This window comes from Ranitomeya imitator, chromosome 8, assembly GCF_032444005.1.
Source record: "Ranitomeya imitator isolate aRanImi1 chromosome 8, aRanImi1.pri, whole genome shotgun sequence".
NCBI lineage: Eukaryota > Metazoa > Chordata > Amphibia > Anura > Dendrobatidae > Ranitomeya > Ranitomeya imitator.
Window position 1 is genome coordinate 73223955 of NC_091289.1, and position 24340 is coordinate 73248294.

The 24340-nt window shown below is 44.6% G+C and overlaps 1 protein-coding gene across 3 annotated transcripts in view; it reads left to right on the plus strand.

Moving 5' to 3' along the window:
- Positions 1-24340, plus strand: part of MRTFA (myocardin related transcription factor A) — a 179495-nt gene that overhangs the window by 90224 nt on the left and 64931 nt on the right. For all 3 annotated transcript variants that reach the window (XM_069737074.1, XM_069737075.1, XM_069737077.1), the window contains exon 7: positions 4129-4289. In XM_069737074.1, coding sequence (XP_069593175.1) covers positions 4129-4289 — 161 coding nt within the window. The remainder of the gene's footprint in view (positions 1-4128; positions 4290-24340) is intronic.

Consider the following 24340-nt stretch of genomic DNA (forward strand, 5'->3'; position numbering starts at 1 on the left):
ACTTCGCTGCCATACAGGAGGATTGGGGCGATGATGGAGTCGAAGATTTTTAGCCAGACCCTCACTGGTGGCTTCAGATGGTAGAGTGTCCTTCGGATGGCATAGAAGGTTTTGCAGGCCTTGTCTTTCAGGGTCTCTATGGCTTGTTTGAAGCTCCCTGACCGGTGAATCTCTAGGCCCAGGTAGGTATATTTGTCTGTTCCTGTGAGGTCGCAGTTGTTGAGGATAAATGATGGGTGTTGGTCTGATCTTCTCTTTCTCCTCTGGAACACCATGGTGTTGGTTTTCTTTAGGTTGACCGGTAGAGCCCAGGTGGAGCTGAATTTCTCTAGGATTTTCAGGTTGTCCTGGAGGCCTTTCTCGGTTGGTGACAGCAGCAGCAGGTCATCTGCGTACAGCAGGAATTTCACCTGAGCGTCGTGGAGGGTGAGACCTGGTGCTGAGGAGGATTCCAGGGCGGTAGCCAGCTCGTTGATGTAGATGTTGAAGAGTGTTGGACTTAGGCTGCAGCCTTGTCTGACTCCGCGGCTCTGCTGAAAATAAGCCGTTCTTTTGCCGCTCACGCTGCAGCGGTTCTCGGTGTAGGAGCTTTTGATGACATCGTAGGTCTTTCCTCCTATTCCACTCTCCAGCAGTTTCAGGAATAAGCCCGGGTGCCACACTGAATCAAAGGCCTTTTTAAAGTCCACAAAGCATATCTTCCCATTCTTTGTATTGTAGACGTGTTTCTGAATGAGGCTGTGCAGAGTATAGATGTGGTCAGTGGTGCGGTGGTTCGGCATGAACCCTGCTTGGCTCTTGCTGAGGACGTTGTGCTCGGTGAGGAAGGTGAGGATCCTCTTGTTCAGGATACTGTTGAACAGTTTTCCCAGGTTGCTGCTGACGCATATGCCTCTGTAGTTGGCTGGGTCATACCTGTCCCCACTCTTGGAGACACAAAAGAGAATAGTAAAACCAAAAACACTCAGTTTGAAAAAATGTTGCAGTAATCCGCAAGTGCTAGTAAAAGATGTAAAAAACAGGGTATTTGGTTGATACGTTTTTTTGCAAAAAATGTATACTAAGCTGCTCTACCAATCTTCACGGTATACCCTTATCAGAGCAGTCCTAACTAATGTATGCAATCCCTATCTGATGTATTTAAAAACCTGATCATCTGTATATAACCTGTGTGAACAGGGTTCAGAGAGGAAAAATCCATGTGTGCATACAGGGTAGAACAGCTTTTGTGCAGATAGCCCAAGAGGAGTGGTGGAACTCCCCAGTCTTGTAGACACAAGAGAACAATTATGGAAACAGGAACACATGGGCTACTTGCACAGTGAACAAGTCTGTATGATCATGTTCACACACCACCAAGAAACCTGAAGACACAAAAGAGAATAGTAAAACCAAAAACACTCAGTTTGAAAAAATGTTGCAGTAATCCGCAAGTGTTTTTTACATCTTTTACTAGCACTTGCGGATTACTGCAACATTTTTTCAAACTGAGTGTTTTTGGTTTTACTATTCTCTTTTGTGTCTTCAGGTTTCTTGGTGGTGTGTGAACATGATCATACAGACTTGTTCACTGTGCAAGTAGCCCATGTGTTCCTGTCCCCACTCTTGTGGATGGGTGTGATGAGGCCTTGGTTCCAGGTACGAGGGAAGTAGCTGGCACTCAGTACAATATTGAAGAGTTTAACCATTGCAGCCTGTATTTCTGGTGGGCTGTACTTCAGCATTTCTGGTAGGATTCCATCCAGGCCACCGGCTTTTCTACATCTTATGGAGGAGAGTCTCTCGGTTACTTCCTGTAGTGTTATAGGTGTATCTACCGGGTTTTGGAAGTTTTTGATTTTTTTCCTCCATTGCTTTTAGTTTCGCCATTATGTTTTCCTGTTCTTGGCTTAGTCCTTCCTTTGGAATGTCTTTATAGAGGTCTCTGAAGTATTGGAGCCAGAGGTCGCTATATATATATATATATATATATATATATATATATATATATATATATATATATATATATATATATATATATATATATATATATATATATATATGTATGATGTATGTATATGTGTGTGTGTGTGTATATATATACACACATGTGTGTGTGTATATGTATGTGTATAGATATATATATATTTTGTGTGTACATACATACATCTCGCGAGACTTCGGCACTATCTTCAATGATTCATAGCACACTGCGGGCAGGATCTGGGGCCTCTGCTACACGAAGGCGCCGTAACATCACGACAGAGAGGAGGCGGCGCCCGGTGGGATGATGGACGGTTCGAGGTGCTTGAGTCAGGGAGAAAACATATCTCCCGGAATCAATAGAGGTGTGGCGCCAAATTTATAAAAGTGATTGATTCAGCATTCCTAGGGATACTAAACATAAGAGTCACCTTCACAGAATGCAGCCTTAGTGCTGCTCGAAGGTGGCTCTTTTACTTAAAAACGCCCGGGGGGTGACAGGTTCCCTTTAAGGCACCTGAACCTGCGATCATTAGCATGCTAATAGTATTCTAGCGAATAGATAAGTTGTGCTTCTCCTTAAAAAAAAAAAAAGTTCAGCCTGTGATTGACCTTCATGGGAGAACCAACATGGTAGTTATGGGGGCCTACAGCAGGACCCTGGATTCCTTGGGTAACACCTTGTTCCCTGCGATTGCTTTGGAGTGTGGTGAACATTGGTGGCAGGAGTTAAATGGTTAAACTGCAGCGATCAGAGCGAGCCCTTGCTGGTGCAGCCGGAGTCTGCCTAGTAACAAGCTGGCTCAGCTCATGAGCAAGCTGCATGCTTTCCTTAATGACTTATGATAAAAAGGTGCGCTGTTAATGGATTGCATTAGCTCCCCACATTTTTACTAGCAACCAGAATACATACTATATCATGTCAGTGGAGATCACCATCTCTCCAAATGCATGCTATAATTTCTTGCAATTACTGATTCTTTTTAATTTATCATAATAGTCAGGACAGACCCGTCCACCGCCCATGTCTTCCTCCCGTTCTCCTGATATTGGTTATATCCCTGTACCTTTGTCCTATTGGACTGGCTCTCTATACAGTATTTCCCCAGACTAGTATGATAGACTTCATATCTGGTTAAGGCTATGTGCACACGTTGCGGATTTGCCTGTGGAATTTTCTGTGCGGATTTTGCATCTCTTGGCAGAAAACGCAGGTCAAAATCTGTGCCTATTTTTTTTCAGGATTTTGTGTGTTTTTGTTGCGGATTTACTGCGGGTTCTGTGCAGATTTCATGCGTTTTTTACCCCTGCAGATTTCTATTATGGAGTGGGTGCAGAAACGCTGCAGATCCGCAAAAAGAATTGACATGGTTTTTCTTTTAATCCCCTGCGTTTTCCGTGCTGAATTTTCCACACCATTAGCACAGCATTTTTCCCCCCATTGATTTACATTGTACTGTAAATCATTTGCGGATCTGCATTGCACGGTGAATAAGCCTCCTTACCTTGACAAGCCAGAGATGGTATGTTACTCTCCATAAGGAGAAACGTTACCCCTTAGGCTACTTTCACACTAGCGTCGGAATCTCCCCGTCGCAATGCGTCGGGCAGAGATTCCGATGCTAGCGTTTAACGCACTGCACAACGGAGGCAGCGGATGCATTTCTCCGGCGCATCCGCTGCCCCATTGTAAGGTGCGGGGAGGTGGGGGCGGAGTTCCGGCCGCGCATGCGCGATCGGAAAAAGCGGTCTGTCAGGAGGAAAAAACGTTACATGTAGCGTTTTTTGCTCCCGTCGGTCCGCCAAAGCACGACGCATCCGTCGCACGACGGATGCGACGTGTGGCAATCCGCCGCAATGCATTGTCAATACAAGTCTATGGGGAAAAAACGCATCCTGCAAGCACTTTTGCAGGATGCGTTTTTTCCGCAAAACGACGCATTGTGACGGATTGCAGATAACGCTAGTGTGAAAGTAGCCTTAGATTGCGGATTTGCAGCATTTTTGCGCGGAAAAAAAACTGAGGATCCGCAGTAAATCTGCAATGTTTAACCCAAAGTTTTACTGCAATGTTTAACCGTTATTTTTTAACTTGTTGTACAGAATATTTGAGCCTAAAATAACATTTGTTTTATACTAAAAAGTACACCTGGTCTTCTATCACAGATGTGAATTATGTGGAGATGGCAGACAGCACTCTCTTTGATGAAGACAGCAGTGATGCACTGTCTCCTGAACAGCCCGCCAGCCAGGAGTCACAATTGTCCATACTATCTCATGCAGATCCCACACCCGGTGATGCTGTGCCCCTTACATCTCCAGTGCAGGTGAGAATAACTACTGTACTCTGATATAGGCATTGGCAGGATGCCTACCCGGGTAGAGGTCAGGCTCTAAGCACATTTTTTTCATTAATTTGTTTCATCCTCTCAGACAATAGTAATGGTTGCTAGATGGGTGCTTTTTGGGTTTCTTTGGCTCGCTTCTGGCACACGCAGAAACTTGTGCATACAGTGGGGGGAATATTTGATCCCTTGCTGATTTTGTAAGTTTGCTTACTGACAATACATGAAGAGCCTATATAGGTTGATTTTAACATTGAGAGATAGAATATCAAAAATAAAATCCCAAAAAATCACATTCTATAAATTATATAAATTTATTTGCATTTTGCAGTGAGAAAGAAGTGTTTGGTTCCCTACCAACCATTATGAGTTCTGGCTCCTACAGGCCAGTTAGACGCTCCTAATCAACTCGTTACCTGCATTAACCCCTTTACCCCCAAGGGTGGTTTGCACGTTAATGACCAGGCCAATTTTTACAATTCTGACCACTGTCCATTTATGAGGTTATAACTCTGGAACGCTTCAACCGATCCCGGTGATTCTGACACTGTTCTCTCGTGACATATTGTACTTCATGATAGTGGTAACATTTCTTTGATATTACCTGCATTTATTTATGAAAAAAATGGAAATTTGGCGAAAATTTTGAAAATTTCGCAATTTTCCAAATTTGAATTTTTATGCAATTAAATCACAGAGATATGTCACACAAAATACTTAAGTAACATTTCCCACATGTCTACTTTACATCAGCACAATTTTGGAACCAACATTTTTTTTGTTAGGGAGTTATAAAAGGTTAAAAGTTGACCAGCAATTTCTCATTTTTACAACACCATTTTTTTTTAGGGACCACATCACATTTGAAGTCATTTTGAGGGGTCTGCATGATAGAAAATAACCAAGTGTGACACCATGCTAAAAACTGCACCCCACAAGGTGCTCAAAACCACATTCAAGAAGTTTATTAAACCTTCAGGTGTTTCACAGGAATTTTTAGAATGTTTAAATAAAAATGAAAATTTAACTTTTTTTCACAAAAAATTTAATTCAGCTCCAATTTGTTTTATTTTACCAAGGGTAACAGGAGAAAATGGACCCCAAAGGTTGTTGTACAATTTGTCCTGAGTACGCTGATACCCCATATGTGGGTGTAAACCACTGTTTGGGCGCATGGCAGAGCTCGGAAGGGAAGGAGCGCCATTTGACTTTTCAATGCAAAATTGACAGGAATTGAGATGGGTTGCCATGTTGCGTTTGGAGAGCCACTGATGTGCCTAAACATTGAAACCCCCCACAAGTGACGCCATTTTGGAAAGTAGACCCCCTAAGGAACTCATCTAGGTGTGTTGTGAGAGCTTTGAACCCCCAAGTGTTTCACTACAGTTTATTAACGCAGAGCCGTGAAAAAAAATCTTTTTTCCCACAAAAATTATTTTTTAGCCCCCAGTTTTCTATTTTCCCAAGGGTAACAGGAGAAATAGGACCCCAAAAGTTGTTGTCCAATTTGTCCTGAGTACACTGATACCCCATATGTGGGGGGGGAACCACCGTTTGGGCGCATGGGAGAGCTCGGAAGGGAAGGAGCGCCATTTGGAATGCAGACTTAGATGGAATGGTCTGCAGGTGTCACATTGCGTTTGCAGAGCCCCTAGTGTACCTAAACAGTAGAAACCCCCCACAAGTGACCCCATATTGGAAACTAGACCCCCCCAAGGAACTTATCTAGATGTGTTGTGAGAACTTTGAACCCCCAAGTGTTTCACTACAGTTTATAACGCAGAGCCGTGAAAATAAAAAATCTTTTTTTTTTTCCACAAAAATTATTTTTTAGCCCACAGTTTTGTATTTTCCCAAGGGTAACAGGAGAAATTGGACCCCAAAAGTTGTTGTCCAATGTGTCCTGAGTAGGGTTGAGCGACTTTTACTTTTATAGGATCGGGTCGGGTTTCACGAAACCCGACTTTTTCAAAAGTCGGGTCGAGTGAAATCGGCCGATCCTATAAAAAAGTCGGGGTCGGCCGAAACACGAAACCCAATGCAGTGCATTGGGTTTCCAATTGTTCCCAGGGTCTGAAGGAGAGGAAACTCTCCTTCAGGCCCTGGGATCCATATTTAAGTGTTAAATAAAGAATTAAAATAAAAAATATTGCTATGCTTACCCTCTGACATGCCCTGGTACTAAACGGCAGCCTTCCTTCCTTAGAATCAGCGCGTGAAGGACCTTAGATGACGTCGCGGCTTGTGATTGGTCGCGCGACCGCCCATGTGACCACTCACGCGACCAATCACAAGCCGAGACGTCATCTAAGGTCATTCACGCGCTGATTCTAAGGAAGGAAGGCTGCCGGCTAGTACCAGGGCGCGTCAGAGGGTAAGTATAGCAATATTTTTTATTTTAATTCTTTATTTTACACTTAAACATGGATTCCGATACCGATTTCCGATATTGCAAACATATCGGAACTCGGTATTGGAATTCCGATACCAGATTCAGAAGATCGCCGACCTCATGGCTGACCCCACACAGGGGTCGGGTCGGGTTTCATGAAACCCGACTTTGCCAAAAGTCGGCGACTTCTGAAAATGGCCGACCCGTTTCACTCAACCCTAGTCCTGAGTACGCTGATACCCCATATGTTGGGGTAAACCCCTGTGTGGGCACACGGGAGAGCTCGGAAGGGAAGGAGCACTGTTTTACTTTTTCAACGCAAAATTAGCTGGAATTGAGATCGGACGCCATGTCGCGTTTGGAGAGCCCCTGATGTGCCTAAACAGTGGAAACCCCCCAATTATAACTGAAACCATAATCCAAACACACCCCTAACCCTAATCTCAACGGTAACCCTAAACACACCCCTAATCCCAACCCTATTCCCAACCGTAAATGTAATCCAAACCCTAACCCTAACTTTAGCCCCAACCCTAACTGTAGCCTTAACCCTAGCCCCAACCCTAACTTTAGCCCTAACCCTAGCCCTAACCCTAATGGGAAAATGGAAATAAATACATTTTTTAAAATTTTTAATTTTTCCCTAACTAAGGGGGTGATGAAGGGGGGTTTGATTTACTTTTATAGCTGGTTATTTTAGCGGATTTTTATGATTGGCAGCCGTCACACACTGAAAGACGCTTTTTATTGCAAAAAATATTTTTTGCGTTACCACATTTTGAGAGCTATAATTTTTCCATATTTGAGTCCACAGAGTCATGTGAGGTCTTGTTTTTTGCGGGACGAGTTGACGTTTTTATTGGTAACATTTTCGGGCACGTGACAATTTTTGATCGCTTTTTATTCCGATTTTTGTTAGGCAGAATGACCAAAAACCAGCTATTCATGAATTTCTTTTGGGGGAGGCATTTATACCGTTCCGTGTTTGGTAAAATGGATAAAGCAGTTTTATTCTTCGGGTCAGTACGATTACAGCGACACCTCATTTATATCATTTTTTTTATGTTTTGGCGCTTTTATACGATAAAAACTATTTTATAGAAAAAATAATTATTTTTGCATCGCTTTATTCTTAGGACTATAACTTTTTTATTTTTTCACTGATGATGCTATATAGCGGCTCGTGTTTTGCGGGACAAGATGACGTTTTCAGCGGTACCATGGTTATTTATTTCTGTCTTTTTGATCGCGTGTTATTCCACTTTTTGTTTGGAGGTATGATAAGAAAGCGTTTTTTGCCTCGTTTTTTTTAACCGCGTTCACTGAAGGGGTTAACTAGCGGGACAGTTTTATAAGTGGGGCCGTTACGGACGTAGCGATACTAAATATGTGTACTTTTATTGTTTTTTTTTTGTTTATTTAGATAAAGAAATATATTTATAGGAACAATATTTTTTTTTTTTTGGGGGGGGAGGGGGGGATCTTTGGGGGAATTTTTTTTAAATTTTTTTACACATGTGAATATTTTTTTTTTTACACTATAACATTGCCCCGGGGAACGGGGGGGGGGGGGCAGGCAATGTTACCAGTGTTTGGTAAAATGGATAAAGCAGTTTTATTCTTCGGGTCAGTACGATTACAGCGATACCTCATTTATATCATTTTTTTTTATGTTTTGGCGCTTTTATACGATAAAAACTATTTTATAGAAAAAATAATTATTTTTGCATCGCTTTATTCTGAGGACTATAACTTTTTTATTTTTTCGCTGATGATGCTATATAGCGGCTCGTTTTTTGCGGGACAAGACGACGTTTTCAGCAGTACCATGGTTATTTATATCAGTCTTTTTGATTGCGCGTTATTCCACTTTTTGTTCGGCGGTATAATAAAGTGTTGTTTTTGCCTCTTCTTTTTTTTTTTTACAGTGTTCACTGAAAGGGTTAACTAGTGGGACAGTTTTATAAGTCGAGTCGTTATGGGTGCGCGGCTAAATATGTGTACTTTTATTGTTTTTTTTTAAAAGAAATGTATTTATGGGAACAATGTTTTTTTTTTTAGGAATTTTTATTTTTATTTTTATTTTTTACACATCTGAATATATATATATATTTTTTACACTATAATATTGTCCCGGGGGGGGAGGGGTGGCATCATGTTATAGTGTAAGATCGCTGATCTGACACTTTGCTGTGCAGTGTGTCAGATCAACGATCTGACATGCACAGCTGCAGACTTGACAGTGCATGCTCTGAGCAGGCGCTGTGAAGGAACCTCCCTCCCTGCAGGACCCGGATGCCGCGGCCATCTTGGATCCGGGCCTGCAAAGAGAAGGAGGAGGTAAGAGACCCTCGCAGCAACGCGATCACATCGCGTTGCTGTGGGGGTCTCAGGGAAGCCCGCAGGGAGTCCCCTCCCTGCGCGATGCTTCCCTATACCGCTGGCACACCGCGATCATGTTTGATCGCAATGTGCCGGGTGCGGTCCGTGACCACTCCTGGCACATTGTGCCGGATGTCAGCTGCGATAGTCAGCTGACACCCGGCCGCGCTCCCCCCGTGAGCGCAGCCGATCGCTATGACGTACTATCCCGTCGGTGGTCATACGGGCCCACCCCACCTCAACGGGATAGTATGTCACATGTCAGAAAGGGGTTAAAGACAGCTGTCTCACATAGTCACCTATATAAAAGACTCCTGTCCACAGACTCAATTAATTAGTCCCACTCTAACCTCAACAACATGGGCAAGACCAAAAAACTTTTATCAGGATATCAGGGACAAGATCATAGACCTGCACAAAGCTGGAATGGGCTACAAAACTATAAGTAAGAAGCTGGGTGGGAAGGAGATAACTGTTGGTGTAATAGTAAGAAAATGGAAGAAATACAAAATGACTGTGAATTAACATCGATCTGGGGCACCATGCAAAATCTCACCTTGTGTGGTATCCTTCATCATGAGGAAGGTGAGCAATCAGCTTAAATGTACATGGGGTAACTTGTTAATGATCTAAAGGCAGCTGGGACCACAGTCACCAAGAAAACCATTGCTAACACATTACGCCGTAAAGGTTTAAAATCCTGCAGTGCCGCAATGTCCCCCTGCTCAAGAAGGCACATGTGCATGCAGTCCCATCTGAAGTTTGCCAATGAACACCTGGATGATTCTGTGAGTGATTGGGAGAAGGTGCTGTGGTCTGATGAGACAAAAATTTACGTCTTCGGCATTAACTCATCTTGCCATGTTTGGAGTAAGAGAAATGCTACCTATGACCCAAAGAACACCCTCCCCACTGTCAAGCATGGAGGTGAAAACATTATTATTGGGGGAGGTTTCTCTGCTAAGGGCACATAACTACGTCACCGCATCAATGGGAGAATGGATGGAGCCATGTACCGTAAAATCCTGAGTGACAACCTCCTTCCTTCCGCCAGGACATTAAAAATGGGTCGTGGCTGGGTCTTCCAGCAAGACAATGACCCAAAACATACAGCTGAATCAACAAAGGAGTGGCTCAAAAAGAAGCACATTAAGGTCTTGGATTGACCTAGCTAGTCTCCAGACCTTAATCCCATAGAAAACTTGGAGGGAGCTGAAGCTCTGAGTTGCCAAGCTTTTACAGCTTCAATATCTTAATGGTTTAGAGATAATATGCAAGGAGGAGTGGACCAAAATTCCTCCTGACATGTGCGCAAACCTCATAATCAACTACAAAAACATCTTACTGCTGTACTTGCCAACAATGGTTTTGCCACCAAGTATTAAGTCGTGTTTGCCAGAGGGATCAAATACTTATTTCTCACTGCAAAATGCAAATAAATTTACATATTTTATACAACGTGATTTTCTGGATTTTATTTTTGATATTCTATCTCTCAATGTTAACCCCTTAACGACCGCTGATACGCCTTTTAACTGCGGTAGTTAAGGGTACTTAAGTCACAATTAACGGTGCTGTGGAAAAAGTGTATAGCGCCCCCCGGAGTCAGATTTTCTTTGGCATCTTGGCTGCTGGGGGTTCCCGAGACCTCAGAGAACATGATTCGGGTTGTTTTATACCGACCCCGGCTTTGCGATCGCCGTTATTAACCGTATAATGGCGACCGCAAAAAAAAATCCAATTTGCCATTTAATTTCTCTCTCTGATGTGATCGCACATCAGAGGAGAGAGAAATAGGGACCCTGATCCCCCTTCCCTGGTGTCCGTGGGTCCTCCTGCTTCCCCCCACGGCCACCAGGGCCTTCTTCCGGTAAGAAAATGGCGGGCGCATGCGTAGTGCTCCCGCTGAGATTTGCTGGCTGTCACCCAGCAACAATAGGAGATTTTTCCTATTGGTTCATTTTGATCACTGTGGTAGGGTCTATCACAGTGATAAAAATAAAATAATATGTATTTCCATTAGGGTTAGAGTTGGGGCGAAAGTGGGTTGGGGCGAAAGTGGGTTGGGGCGAAAGTGGGTTGGGGCTAAAGTGGGTTGGGGCTGTGTCCGGGTTAGGGCTATGTTAGGGGTGTGTTGAAGTTAGGGTTAAGGGTGTGTTGGGGTTAGGGTTAGGGGTTTGTTGGGGTTAGGGTTAGGTGTGTGTTGGGGTTAGGGGTGTGTTGGGGTTAGGGTTGGAGTTAGAATTGGGGGGTTTTCATTATTTAGGCTCATCATGGGCTCTCCAAACGTGACGTGGCATCCGATCTCAATTCCAGCAAATTTGCCATTTCCGTTTGTTTCATAAATAAATGCAAGTCATATCGAAGAAATGTTACCACTAACATGAAGTACAATATGTCACGAAATCTCAGAATCAGTGGGATCCATTAAAGCATTCCAGAGTTATAACCTCATAAAGTGACAGTGGTCAGAATTGTAAAAATTGGCCCGGTCATTAAGCTGCAAATTGGCTCTGTCACTAAGGGGTTAAAATTAACCTACCCTTAAAATTATAGACTGTACATGTCTGTCAGTGGGCAAACTTAATCAGCAAGGGATCAAATACTTATTTCCCCCCACTGTAAATCAATAGCAGCAAATATGCAAAACTTTGTAATATATCTTATAGAAGAAATGTACTTCTTCCTACACTTTTGAACCACTTTTGCATTTCTCTCTGCTTTCTGAAGTCATGATTTGCTTTGAGAAATTGCTAAAAAAAAAAAAAAAAAAAATCCGAAGCAATATAGACTATCACAGTTGAGTTGTCTGATTAGAAATGGCTGTTAAAGGGGGGTTGTTCATTACTCAGACCCCTTCTTCTCAATCATTATGTCCCCCTCCACCCAGTAAAGTAGCAGCTATACTCGCCTCTGGTGCCTGAGCCGGCACTGGCTCACCTGGGGCTCGTGTGACATTGTGAGCTAATCAGCGGCCACTTTACTTCTCCACCTTAGAAGAAATCTGACATCCGTAGGAGCTTAGATCTGCGGCTGCTGTTGTCAGATTTGTACAAATGATGAGAGAGTGAAGTGGCCTCTGATTGATTGACTGGAGCACTCATGTGAAATGTCACCCGGGCCCCAGGCGGGCCAGTGCCGACACCGCTGGAACGGTGCTGTCACGGGAGGTGAGCATAGCTGCTATTTAACTTGGGGAAGCCTAATGCTTGAGAAGGGGTTGACTCATAATCCGTGACTCCACTTACAGGGGCGGCGCTGGCCCCTGCTTTTCCTGTACACCAGGTAATCTTGCAGCGTGCCTGGACAGAGCTCTCTTGGTGGCTCCTTACTTCTATTTAGAGCCGGCGAGCACACTGTCACTGTGCATAGTGACAAGAGTCTACTGAGGATACGTCTGAGTTGACCAGTAGAGCAAGGACTAGCCCAGCCCTTCAAGCAGGCGTCACTGGTAGCATTTTGTTTGTGACCTAGCAGAGGCCGCGACAGTGACCCTCTGATGGTGACGACTCGCTTGACTCTCTGCGTGCACTAGGGTTGTCAAACTAAGCGTCATCAGAGGAAATAGTAAAAAAAAAAAAAAGTAGAGTAGTGAGGGAAGGATTGGGACTTTTTAACCAAAGGGAAGTACAAGAGATTAGATTATGACATTAAATGGACAGACATTTAGGGTATGTGCACATGATGCGGATTTTGCTGCAGATCTGCAGCAGTTTCCCATGAGTTTACAGTTCATTGTAATCCTATGGGAAACCAAAAACGCTGTGCACATGTTGCGGAAAAAAACGAGCGGAAACGCAGCGGTTTACATTCTGTATCATGACACTTCTTTCTGCGGATTCCACAGCGGTTTTACAACTGCCCCTATGGAAAACCGCAGTTGTAAAACCGCGGTAAATCCGTGATAAATCCGCCGCAGTTTTCCACTGCGGATTTATCAAATCCGCTGCAGAAAAATCTGCAATGGACCTAGAATATGTGTGCACATAGCCTTAGACTAGGTTCGCATATTGTATTTTTGCAGCTTTTTTTCTTTTTTTTGCAAATTTTCAGCTGCGTTTCACAGTGCCAGCAAAGTCTGAGATTTCCAAAATATCATGCATCATCTTGCGCCTGACTGTTTTCTGAAAGTGTTTAGTCTTTGCAAATTGCAACATGTCACTGCTTTCAGCATTTTTTACCCAATGAAATCAATGGGTAGTGCAAAAAATGCTGAAAAAGAAAAAAACAGGTATCAGGTTTTGCTGCGTTTTTGGTGCTAAAACCTGATTAAGTTGAATCAGATTTTTTTTTATGCAGTAAACTTTATTAGAATGCACGAGACAAATGTACCCTGACAAAACCTAAGCAAAACCTGCTTTTTGTAAGCAGCTTAAACTTTTGCATTAAAAAACGCAACGTGTGAACATAGCCTTAGGATATTAAAATAAATGTTAACTCCGAACCATCTCTTTAATGCACTTGTATCCATATGTTTAGATGTACCAGTACATAATAATAAATAGTTGAATCAATGAGGAAGGAAAATTTAAAATAGATTTCTCCTGTAAATTATCTACCGTAAGTACCGTGTTAGCAAGTAGATGGAAAATTTAAAAAACGGAGTCCTCAGTGGTTTATACCGTTTAATGGCTAACTGAAAAGATGGTACCAAATAGCAGCTTTTGAGACTACTCGGGTCTCTTCATCGGGCGTAGAAGATTGTGTTCTGCTATGCCTGATGAAGACCTAAGAAGTCTTGAAAGCTGCGGTTTACCATCTTTACAGTTAGCCATTAAATGGGATCAACAACCGAGGACTTTCAAATGTTAATATTTTTTACAATTTATTAAAAAAATTGTTTGAATTTACAAACTAATTTTTAGGTTATCTACTGTAACGTGCTGGAGTCACTGGTGCAAAAAGCATCAGTTGAATCACAGGGTGACAGGTGTACCCAAACTTGACTTAAAGGGGTATTCCAGTACTAGGACAACCAGTTTTTGATCAAAATGTTTGGCCCCCATAAAATTATAAAGCTTATAGTCCCCTCCAGTGCCGACTCCATTCCCGCGGTGTCAGCAGCCAGTCAGCACTGGCATCCCTGTCCCCACCTTCGGGCAAATCAATCATGAAGAGGAAGTCTGGGCTGCAGCTCATCTCTGACTTAATTTGTACGTTTGATTTGTCCAAATGCGGGGTCAGTGACATCAGCGCTTATATATATATGTGTGTGTCTGTATATATATATATATATATATATATATATATATATATATATATATAATAACCCTATTATCTCCTTTTCTGTGATTTTTGTCCTGCATTGTTCACTGTATTTCGTCGTTGTCTCCGTGCTAGTGCATGGAGACTAGCTGCTATGTCTACACAGAAACAGGGATTACTGCTCTTCCTCTACTTAAAGGAAACCTGTCAGCAGGATTGTGCACAGTATCCTATAGACAGTGTCAGGTTGATGCTGTTATACTGAATAAAATGATACCTTGGTTGATGAAATCCGTCTTGTGGTTGTTTATTGTTTAATTTCAGTTAATGATCTTCTTGTGGTTCGGGGTGGCCTGTGGGGGGACTTTATGTGGTGCTCTGCTTACATACTTATTATCCTTATGGGCTTATGACAGGTCACTGATACCTCACTGACCTGCCCCGTTCTTTACATAATGATTATACTGTTGTGGGGTTAGAAAAAAAAAAAAGTAACCATCAAAATGGAGGCGGTGCCTATGCTGTAGCATTATACATGCCTATACGCTTTATTCCCATACTATCGTGGGGTTAAAAAAATATCTTCAACAAGCAGTTAAAAGGACCCTCCCCACTCCACCCACCAGTGTTTTTCCTGTCCCACTGTGGATAGGAACGGCAATATGTGCTGCTAAATTCCTGGAAAATTGGCGGAAGCCACTATGCAAGTCGTGCACATCTAAGATTGTGGGTGATGAACAGACTGCGTTATTAACCCCTTCCCGACCTTTGACGCATACGCTGCGTCATGAAAGTCGGTGCCATTCCGACCCATGACGCAGCATATGCGTCATGGAAAGATCGCGTCCCTGCAGGCCGGGTGAAAGGGTTAACTCCCATTTCACCCGGCCTGCAGGGACAGGGGGAGTGGTAGTTTAGCCCAGGGGGGGTGGCTTCACCCCCTCGTGGCTACGATCGCTCTGATTGGCTGTTGAAAGTGAAACTGCCAATCAGAGCGATTTGTAATATTTCACCTAAAAAAATGGTGAAATATTACAATCCAGCAATGGCCGATGCTGCAATATCATGGGCCATGGCTGGACACACTAATGTGCACCCACTCCACTCCTCCGATCGCCCCCCCAGCCCCCCGATCTGCGGTCTGCTCCCCTCGGTCCTGTGCTCCGCTCCCCCGTCCTCCTGCCCGCTCCCCCCGTGCTCCAATCACACCCCCCCGCTCTCCGATCCCCCCCCCCGCACAGCGATCCCCCCCCGCACAGCGATTCCCCCCCCCCCCGCACAGCAATTCCCCCCCCCCCCGTGCTCCGATCCACCCACCCGCACAGCGATCCCCCACTCCGTGCTCCAATCCACCCCCCGTGTTCCGGTCCACCTCCCCCGTGCTCCGACGCCCCCCCCGTGCCCTGATCTCCCCCCCCCCTTATACTTACCTGGCCTCCCGGGGACCGTCCGTCTTCTTTCCTGGGCGCCGCCGTGTTCCAAAATGGCGGGCGCATGTGCAGTGCGCCCGCCGAATCTGCCGGCCGGCAGATTCGTTCCAGAGTGAATTTTGATCACTGAGATAGATTATATCTCAGTGATCAAAATAAAAAAAAAAAAGTAAATGACACCCCCCCCCCCCCTTTGTCACCCCCATAGGTAGGGACAATAAAAAAAAATATATATTTTTTTTTCCACTAAGGTTGGGGTAAGAACTAGGGCTAGGGTTAGGGGTAGGGTTAGGGGTAGGGTTAGGGGTAGGGTTAGGGGTAGGGTTAGGGTTAGGGCTAGGGTTAGGGTTTCGGTATGTGCACACGTATTCTGTTCCTCTGCGGATTTTTCCGCTGCGGATTTGATAAATCCGCAGTGCTAAACCGCTGCGGATTTATGGCGGATTTACCATGTTTTTTCTGCGCATTTCAATGCGGTTTTACAACAGCGATTTTCTATTTGAGCAGTTGTAAAACCGCTGCGGAATCCGCAGAAAGAAGTGACATGCTGCGGAATGTAAACCGCTGCGTTTCCGTGCAGTTTTTCCGCAGCATGTGTACAGCGATTTTTGTTTCCCATAGGTTTACATTGAACTGTAAACTCATGGGAAACTGCTGCGGATCCGCAGCGTTTTCCGCAGCGTGTGCACATACCTTTAGAATTAGGCTATGTGCACACGGTGCGGATTTGGCTGCGGATTGGCCGCTGCGGATCCGCAGCAGAGTTCCATCAGGTTTACAGTACCATGTAAACATATGGAAAGCCAAATCCGCTGTGCCCATGGTGCGGAAAATACCGCGCGGGAACGCTGCGTTGTATTTTCCGCAGCATGTCAATTCTCTGTGCGGATTCCGCAGCGTTTTACACCTGTTCCTCAATAGGAATCCACAGGTGAAATCCGAACAAAAAACACTGGAAATCCGCGGTAAATCTGCAGGTAAAACGCAGTGCCTTTTACCCGCGGATTTTTCAAAAATGGTGCTGAAAAATCTCATACGAATCCGCAACGTTGGCACATAGCCTTAGGGCTAGGGTTGGGTTGGAATTAGGGTTGTGGTTAGGGTTAGGGGTGTGTTGGGGTTACGGGTGTGTTGGGGTTAGGGTTGTGATTAGGGTTACGGCTACAGTTGGGATAAGGGTTAGGGGTGTGTTGGAGTTAGAATTGAGGGGTTTCCACTGTTTAGGCACATCAGGGGGTCTCCAAACGCAACATGGCGCCACCATTAATTCCAGCCAATCTTGTATTCAAAAAGTCAAATGGTGCTCCCTCACTTCCGAGCCCCGACGTGTGCCCAAACAGTGGTTTACCCCCACATATGGGGTACCAGCATACTCAGGACAAACTGCGCAACAATTACTGGGGTCCAATTTCTCCTGTTACCCTTGTGAAAATAAAGAAATGCTTGCTAAAACATCATTTTTGAGGAAAGAATGATTTTTTATTTTCACGGCTCTGCGTTGTAAACGTCTGTGAAGCACTTGGGGGTTCAAAGTGCTCACCACATATCTAGATAAGTTCCTTGGGGGGTCTAGTTTCTAAAATGGGGTCACTTGTGGGGGGTTTCTACTGTTTAGGCACACCAGGGGCTCTGCAAACGCAATGTGACGCCCGCAGACCATTCCATCAAAGTCTGCATTTCAAAAGTCACTACTTCCCTTCTGAGCCCCGACGTGTGCCCAAACAGTGGTTTACCCCCACACATGGGGTATCAGCGTACTCAGGAGAAACTGGACAACAACTTTTGGGGTCCAATTTCTCCTGTAACCCTTGGGAAAATAAAAAATTCTGGGCTAAATAATTATTTTTGAGGAAAGAAAACGTATTTATTATTTTCACGGCTCTGCATTATAAACTTCTATGAAGCACTTGGGGGTTCAAAGTGCTCACCACACATCTAGATAAGTTCCTTTCGGGGTCTAGTTTCCAAAATGGGGTCACTTGTGGGGGGTTTCTACTGTTTAGGCACATCAGGGGCTCTGCAAACGCAACGTGACGCCCGCAGAGCATTCCATCAAAGTCTGCATTTCAAAACATCACTACTTCAATTCCGAGCCCCGGCATGTGCCCAAACAGTAGTTTACCCCCACATATGGGGTATCACCATACTCAGGAGAAACTGGACAACAAATATTGGGGTCAAATTTCTCCTGTTACCCTTGGGAAAATAAAAAATTGCAGGCCAAAAGATCATTTTTGAGAAAATAATTTTTTTTTTTTTTTCATGGCTCTGCGTTATAAACTTCTGTGAAGCACTTGGGGGTTCAAAGTCCTCACCACACATCTAGATTAGTTCCTTTGGGGGTCTAGTTTCCAAAATGGGGTCATTTCTGGGGGATCTCCAATGTTTAGGCACACAGGGGCTCTCCAAACGTGACATGGTGTCCGCTAATGATTGGAGCTAATTTTCCATTTAAAAAGCCAAATGGCGTGCCATCCCTTCCGAGCCCTGCCGTGCGCCCAAACAGTGGTTTACCCCCACATATGGGGTATCAGCGTACTCAGGACAAACTGGACAACAACATTTGGGGTCCAATTTCTCCTATTATCCTTGGCAAAATAGGAAATTCCAGGCTAAAAAATCATTTTTGAGGAAAGAAAAATTATTTTTTATTTTCATGGCTCTGCGTTATAAACTTCTGTGAAGCACCTGGGGGTTTAAAGTGCTCAATATGCATCTAGATAAGTTCCTTGGGGGGTCTAGTTTCCAAAATGGGGTCACTTGTGGGGGAGCTCCAATGCATAGGCACACAGGGGCACTCCAAACGCGACATGGTGTCCGCTAACAATTGGAGCTAATTTTCCATTCAAAAGGTCAAATGGCGCGCCTTCCCTTCCGAGCCCTGCCGTGTGCCCAAACAGTGGTTTACCCCCACATATGAGGTATCGGCGTACTCAGGAGAAATTGCCCAACAAATTTTATGATCCATTTTATCCTACTGCCCATGTGAAAATGAAAAAATTGAGGCGAAAAGAATTTTTTTGTGAAAAAAAAGTACTTTTTCATTTTTACAGATCAATTTGTGAAGCACCTGAGGGTTTAAAGTGCTCACTAGGCATCTAAATAAGTTCCTTGGGGGGTCTAGTTTCCAAAATTGGGTCACTTGTGGGGGAGCGCCAATGTTTAGGCACACAGGAGCTCTCCAAACGCGACATGGTGTCCGCTAACGATGGAAATAATTTTTCATTCAAAAAGTCAAATGGCGCTCCTTCCCTTCCGAGCCTTACCATGTGCCCAAACAGTGGTTTACCCCCACATATGAGGTATCGGCGTACTCAGGAGAAATTGCCCAACACATTTTAGGATCCATTTTATCCTGTTGCCCATGTGAAAATGAAAAAATTGAGGCTAAAAGAATTTTTTTGTGGAAAAAAAAGTACTTTTTCATTTTTACGGATCAATTTGTGAAGCACCTGGGGGTTCAAAGTGCTCACTATGCATCTAGATAAGTTCCTTGGGGTGTCTAGTTTCCAAAATGGGGTCACTTGTGGGGGAGCTCCAATTTTTAGGCACACGGGGGCTCTCCAAACGTGACATGGTGTCCGCTAAAGAGTGGAGCCAATTTTTGATTCAAAAAGTCAAATGGCGCTCCTTCCCTTCCAAGCCCTGCCGTGCGCCCAAACAGTGGTTTACCCCCACATATGAGGTATCAGCGTACTCAGGACAAATTGCACAACAACTTTCGTGGTTCAGTTTCTCCTTTTACCATTGGGAAAATAAAAAAATTGTTGCTAAAAGATAATTTTTGTGACTAAAAAGTTAAATGTTCATTTTTTCCTTCCATGTTGCTTCTGCTGCTGTGAAGCACCTGAAGGGTTAATAAACTTCTTGAATGTGGTTTTGAGTACCTTGAGGGGTGCAGTTTTTAGAATGGTGTCACTTTTGGGTATTTTCAGCCATATAGACCCCTCAAACTGACTTCAAATGTGAGGTGGTCCCTAAAAAAAATGGTTTTGTAAATTTCGTTGTAAAAATGACAAATCGCTGGTCAAATTTTAACCCTTATAACTTCCTAACAAAAAAAAATTTTGTTTCCAAAATTGTGCTGATGTAAAGTAAACATGTGGGAAATGTTATTTATTAACTATTTTGTGTCACATATCTCTCTGGTTTAACAGAATAAAAATTCAAAATGTGAAAATTGCGAAATTTTCAAAATTTTCGCCAAATTTCCGTTTTTATCACAAATAAACGCAGTATTTATTGCCCTAAATTTACCACTAACATGAAGCCCAATATGTCACAAAAAAACAATCTCAGAACCGCTAGGATCCGTTGAAGCGTTCCTGAGTTATTACCTCATAAAGGGACACTGGTCAGAATTGCAAAAAAACGGCAAGGTCTTTAAGGTCAAAATAGGCTGGGTCATGAAGGGGTTAACCGGTGTGAGAACAATGATCCATCAGGAGGTTCAGGCATCCATCTCAAGCCTGAATCTCCCCCAGACAAGTCAGTCAGAACAACAAACATCACGGAAAAGGCCAAGAGAGTCTAGTTCTTCTTCCGAAAAAGAGAATTCGGAAGAATCAGACTAGGAAGGAGGAGACGAATCATTGGCCAGAGGGAAAAGATAGCTTTTCTCGGCTGCAGATACTGATGACCACCTTCATGCAGTTCGTAACACCATGCAGTTACAGGACACGCCAGAGGAGACCTTGATCCAGGATGAAATGTTTGGCGGTTTACATGCTCAATTCACAAAGGTTTTTCCAGTCAAGAGTATGGAGTCCTCAGATTGCCGCAAGGTCGTCAAATTTCAGGGAGCTGTATGCGATCTGGAAGGTGCTATACCACGCCCAGTCACAGATCAGAGACATGTAAGAATACTGTCCGACAATGTGACAGCAGTGGCATTTCTAAGACACCAAGGAGGTGCAAAACATCCACCGCTGCAATACTTAGCAGACGAGATCTTTAGATGTGCTGAGAAATCTGTCAAATCCATCTCGGCAGTTCACCTGGAAGGCGCCAAAAATCAGGTAGCAGACTTCTTGAGCAGAACGCCTGTACATCCCGGAGAATGGGAACTAAACCCAGAAATATTCAGCCGTCTGTGCCAGCAGTGGGGAACACCTCAGGTGGACCTTTTTGCCACTAGGTCAAATGCAAAGACCAGAGCATTTTTATCTCTCAATCCAGTCTAGATGGAGCCACAGGAGTAGACGCCTTGTCTCCGTATTGGGGAGAAGGTCTCCTGTACACAATTCTACCTCTTCCTCTGATACCGAAAACACTCAGGAAGATACGAGATGAGAGAGCAACCGTGATCCTGGTGGTTCCTTTTTGGCCAAAAAGGAACTGGTCCTCTGTACTATCCAGAATGTCAACAGAGAGACCAATCTTACTACCGAACAGGCAAGACCTTCTACTACAAGGGCCGGTGCTCCACAAAGACCAAGACTCTCTACATGTATCTGCTTGGATCCTGAACGGCGAACCCATGATCCAGAGGCCTGTCAGAGGATGTCATTACCACACTCCAGGCAAGCAGAAAGCCGGTGACCTCAGCGATTTATAACAAAATCTGGAAGCGGTATTGTTCCTTTCTGGGAGAGGTTCCTGTGGACACTTCAAAACCCGACATTCCCATAATACTCGACTTCCTGCAACTCTGTTTTGAGAAGGGCCTCCGGCCTAGTACTCTAACAGTACAGATTGCAGCGCTTAGTGTCTTTTTTGATATGTTACTAGCCTCCCATCCTTGGATAGCAAGATTTTCCAGGGCCACACAAAGAATAATAATCTTTATTTTTATATAGCGCTAACATATTCCGCAGCGCTTTACAGGTTGCACACATTATCATCGCTGTCCCCGTTGGGGCTCACAATCTAAATTCCCTATCAGTATGTATTTGGAATGTGGGAGGAAACCGGAGTACCCGGAGGAAACCCACGCAAACACGGAGAGAACATACAAACTCTTTGCAGATGTTGTCCTTAGTGGGGTTTGAACCCAGGACTCCAGCGCGGCAAGGCTGCTGTGCTATCCACTGTGCCACCGTGCTGCCCAGAATGAAACCACTTGTAAGAAAATCAACTCCTCCTTGGGACCTAAACTTGGTCCTTAATGCCCTGTGTAAAACCCCGTACTTGTTATCAGAAGATATGAGCATAGCCAATCTCTCCTTTAAAACAGCCTTCCTGATTGCCATCACATCAACTAAAAGATTGGGGGAGATGCAGGCTCTATCCACTCAGGATCCATATCTTCAGGTCTTTGACAACAGAATAGTCTAAAGGTACCGTCACACTAAGCGACGCTGCAGCGATATCGACAACGATCCGGATCGCGGCAGCGTCGCTGTTTGGTCGCTGGAGAGCTGTCACACAGACAGCTCTCCAGCGACCAACTATGCCGGTAACCAGGGTAAACATCGGGTTACTAAGCGCAGGGCCGCGCTTAGTAACCCGATGTTTACCCTGGTTACCAGCGTAAAAGTAAAAAAAAAACAAACACTACATACTTACCTTCCGCTGTTTGTCCCTCGGCGCTCTGCTTCTCTGCCCTGTGTAAACACAGCGGCCGGATAGCACAGCGGTGACGTCACCGCTCTGCTTTCCGGCCGCTGTGCTTACACAGGGCAGAGAAGCAGAGCGCCGAGGGACAGACAGCGGAAGGTAAGTATGTAGTGTTTTTTTTTTTTTTTTTTTACTTTTACGCTGGTAACCAGGGTAAACATCAGGTTACTAAGCGCGGCCCTGCGCTTAGTAACCCGATGTTTACCCTGGTTACCAGCGAAGACATCGCTGAATTGGCGTCACACATGCCGATTCAGCGATGTCAGCAGGAAGTCCAGCGACGAAATAAAGTGCTGGACTTTCTGCAGCGACCAACGACATCACAGCAGGATTCTGATCGCTGCTGTGTGTCAAACTGAACGATATCGCTAGCCAGGACGCTGCAACGTCACGGATCGCTAGCGATATCGTTCAGTGTGACGGTACCTTAAGACTTAACCCAGCCTTCCTCCCCAAGGTAGTATCCTCAACAAATATAAATCAGGAGATAATCCTTCCCTCATTCTGCCAACACCCTAGAAACACAAAGGAAGGGGTCTACCATAACCTTGACGTTAGGGAGACTGTTCTAAAATACCTGGGGGCGACGGAAGGTTGGAGACCAGACACTAAAGGTACCGTCTCATTTAGTGACGCTGCAGCGATCTAGACAACGATCCCGATCGCTGCAGCGTCGCTGGAGAGCTGTCACACAGACAGCTCTCCAGCGACCAACTATGCGAAGTCCCCTGGTAACCAGGGTAAACATCGGGTTACTAAGCGCAGGGCTGCGAAATTGCAGTGTCCTGGCTAGTGATATCGTTGTGTTTGACACGCAGCAGCGATCTGGATCCTGCTGTGACATCGTTGGTCGGAGCCGAAAGTCCAGAACTTTATGTACATGTCAGTGAGACATTTTCATGAATATTTGAGCCCATGGATCCATTGTATGTCCGTTTTGCAAGCCGGCGAGAAAATCTCGCTGTATGGATGCCATACGGATTACATACGGAGGATGACATACGCAAAATACGCTGCCACACGTATATTTCATACAGCGCTAGATAGCAGAAAAGCCGGTAATTCAAAGCGGACCCGACGGACAAAAAAACGTTGCAAGCAACGTTTTTGTCCCGACGGACTGCAAAAACACGTTGCATCCGTCGCACGATGGATGCAATGTGTGGCAATCTGTTGCAATGCGTCACTAATGAAAGTCTATGGAGAAAAAACGCATCCTGCAGGCAACTTTGCAGGATGTGTTTTTTCTTCAAAACGACGCATTGTGACGTGCGTCGAAAGACGCTAGTGTGAAAGTAGCCTATGCCGCGCGGCAGGCTAGTCAGACAGATGGGGTCCCCAATGTCTTCTCTACTGATAGTAACTAACAGGTCTTTTTCAGTATTCGTATGTAGGCAAAGACCTGTCAATCCAGGGCATGGGGTGGGGAGAAGCTGTCAGAGACCCGCCTGTCTGACTGAAGTTTGCAGTTTTAACAGTGGCAGTTTTCATTAAAGGGACACTGTCACCTGAATTTGGAGGGAACAATCTTCAGCCATGGAGGCGGGGTTTTGGGGTTTTTGATTCACCCTTTCCTTACCCGCTGGCTGCATGCTGGCTGCAATATTGGATTGAAGTTCATTCTCTGTCCTCCATAGTACACGCCTGCGCAAGGCAATATTACCTTGTGCAGGCGTGTACTACGGAGGACAGAGAATGAACTTCAATCCAATATTGCAGCCAGCATGCAGCTAGCAGTTAAGGAAAGGGTGAATCAAAAACCCCGCCTCCATGGCTGAAGATTGTTCCCTCCAAATTCAGATGACAGTGTCCCTTTAAGTCCAGATTGTTATAAGGAGGCATCAGATGAAAAGCTGTCCTATCTTACCTAAAAAATGAAGTTGGTCTCAAAACGTGGTGTTGGCACAAAATGACCTGCTTCCATAATTTCAGTGATCTCCTTAGCGCATGAGAAGTGTCGAGAACAAAGCAGCTTGTGTCACTGTCATGCGGATTGAATTATAAGAAGCCTGGTTATTCTGAATGGCGCTGGTGTTTGAAATTACTGACTTCTGTTAACTGTGGTT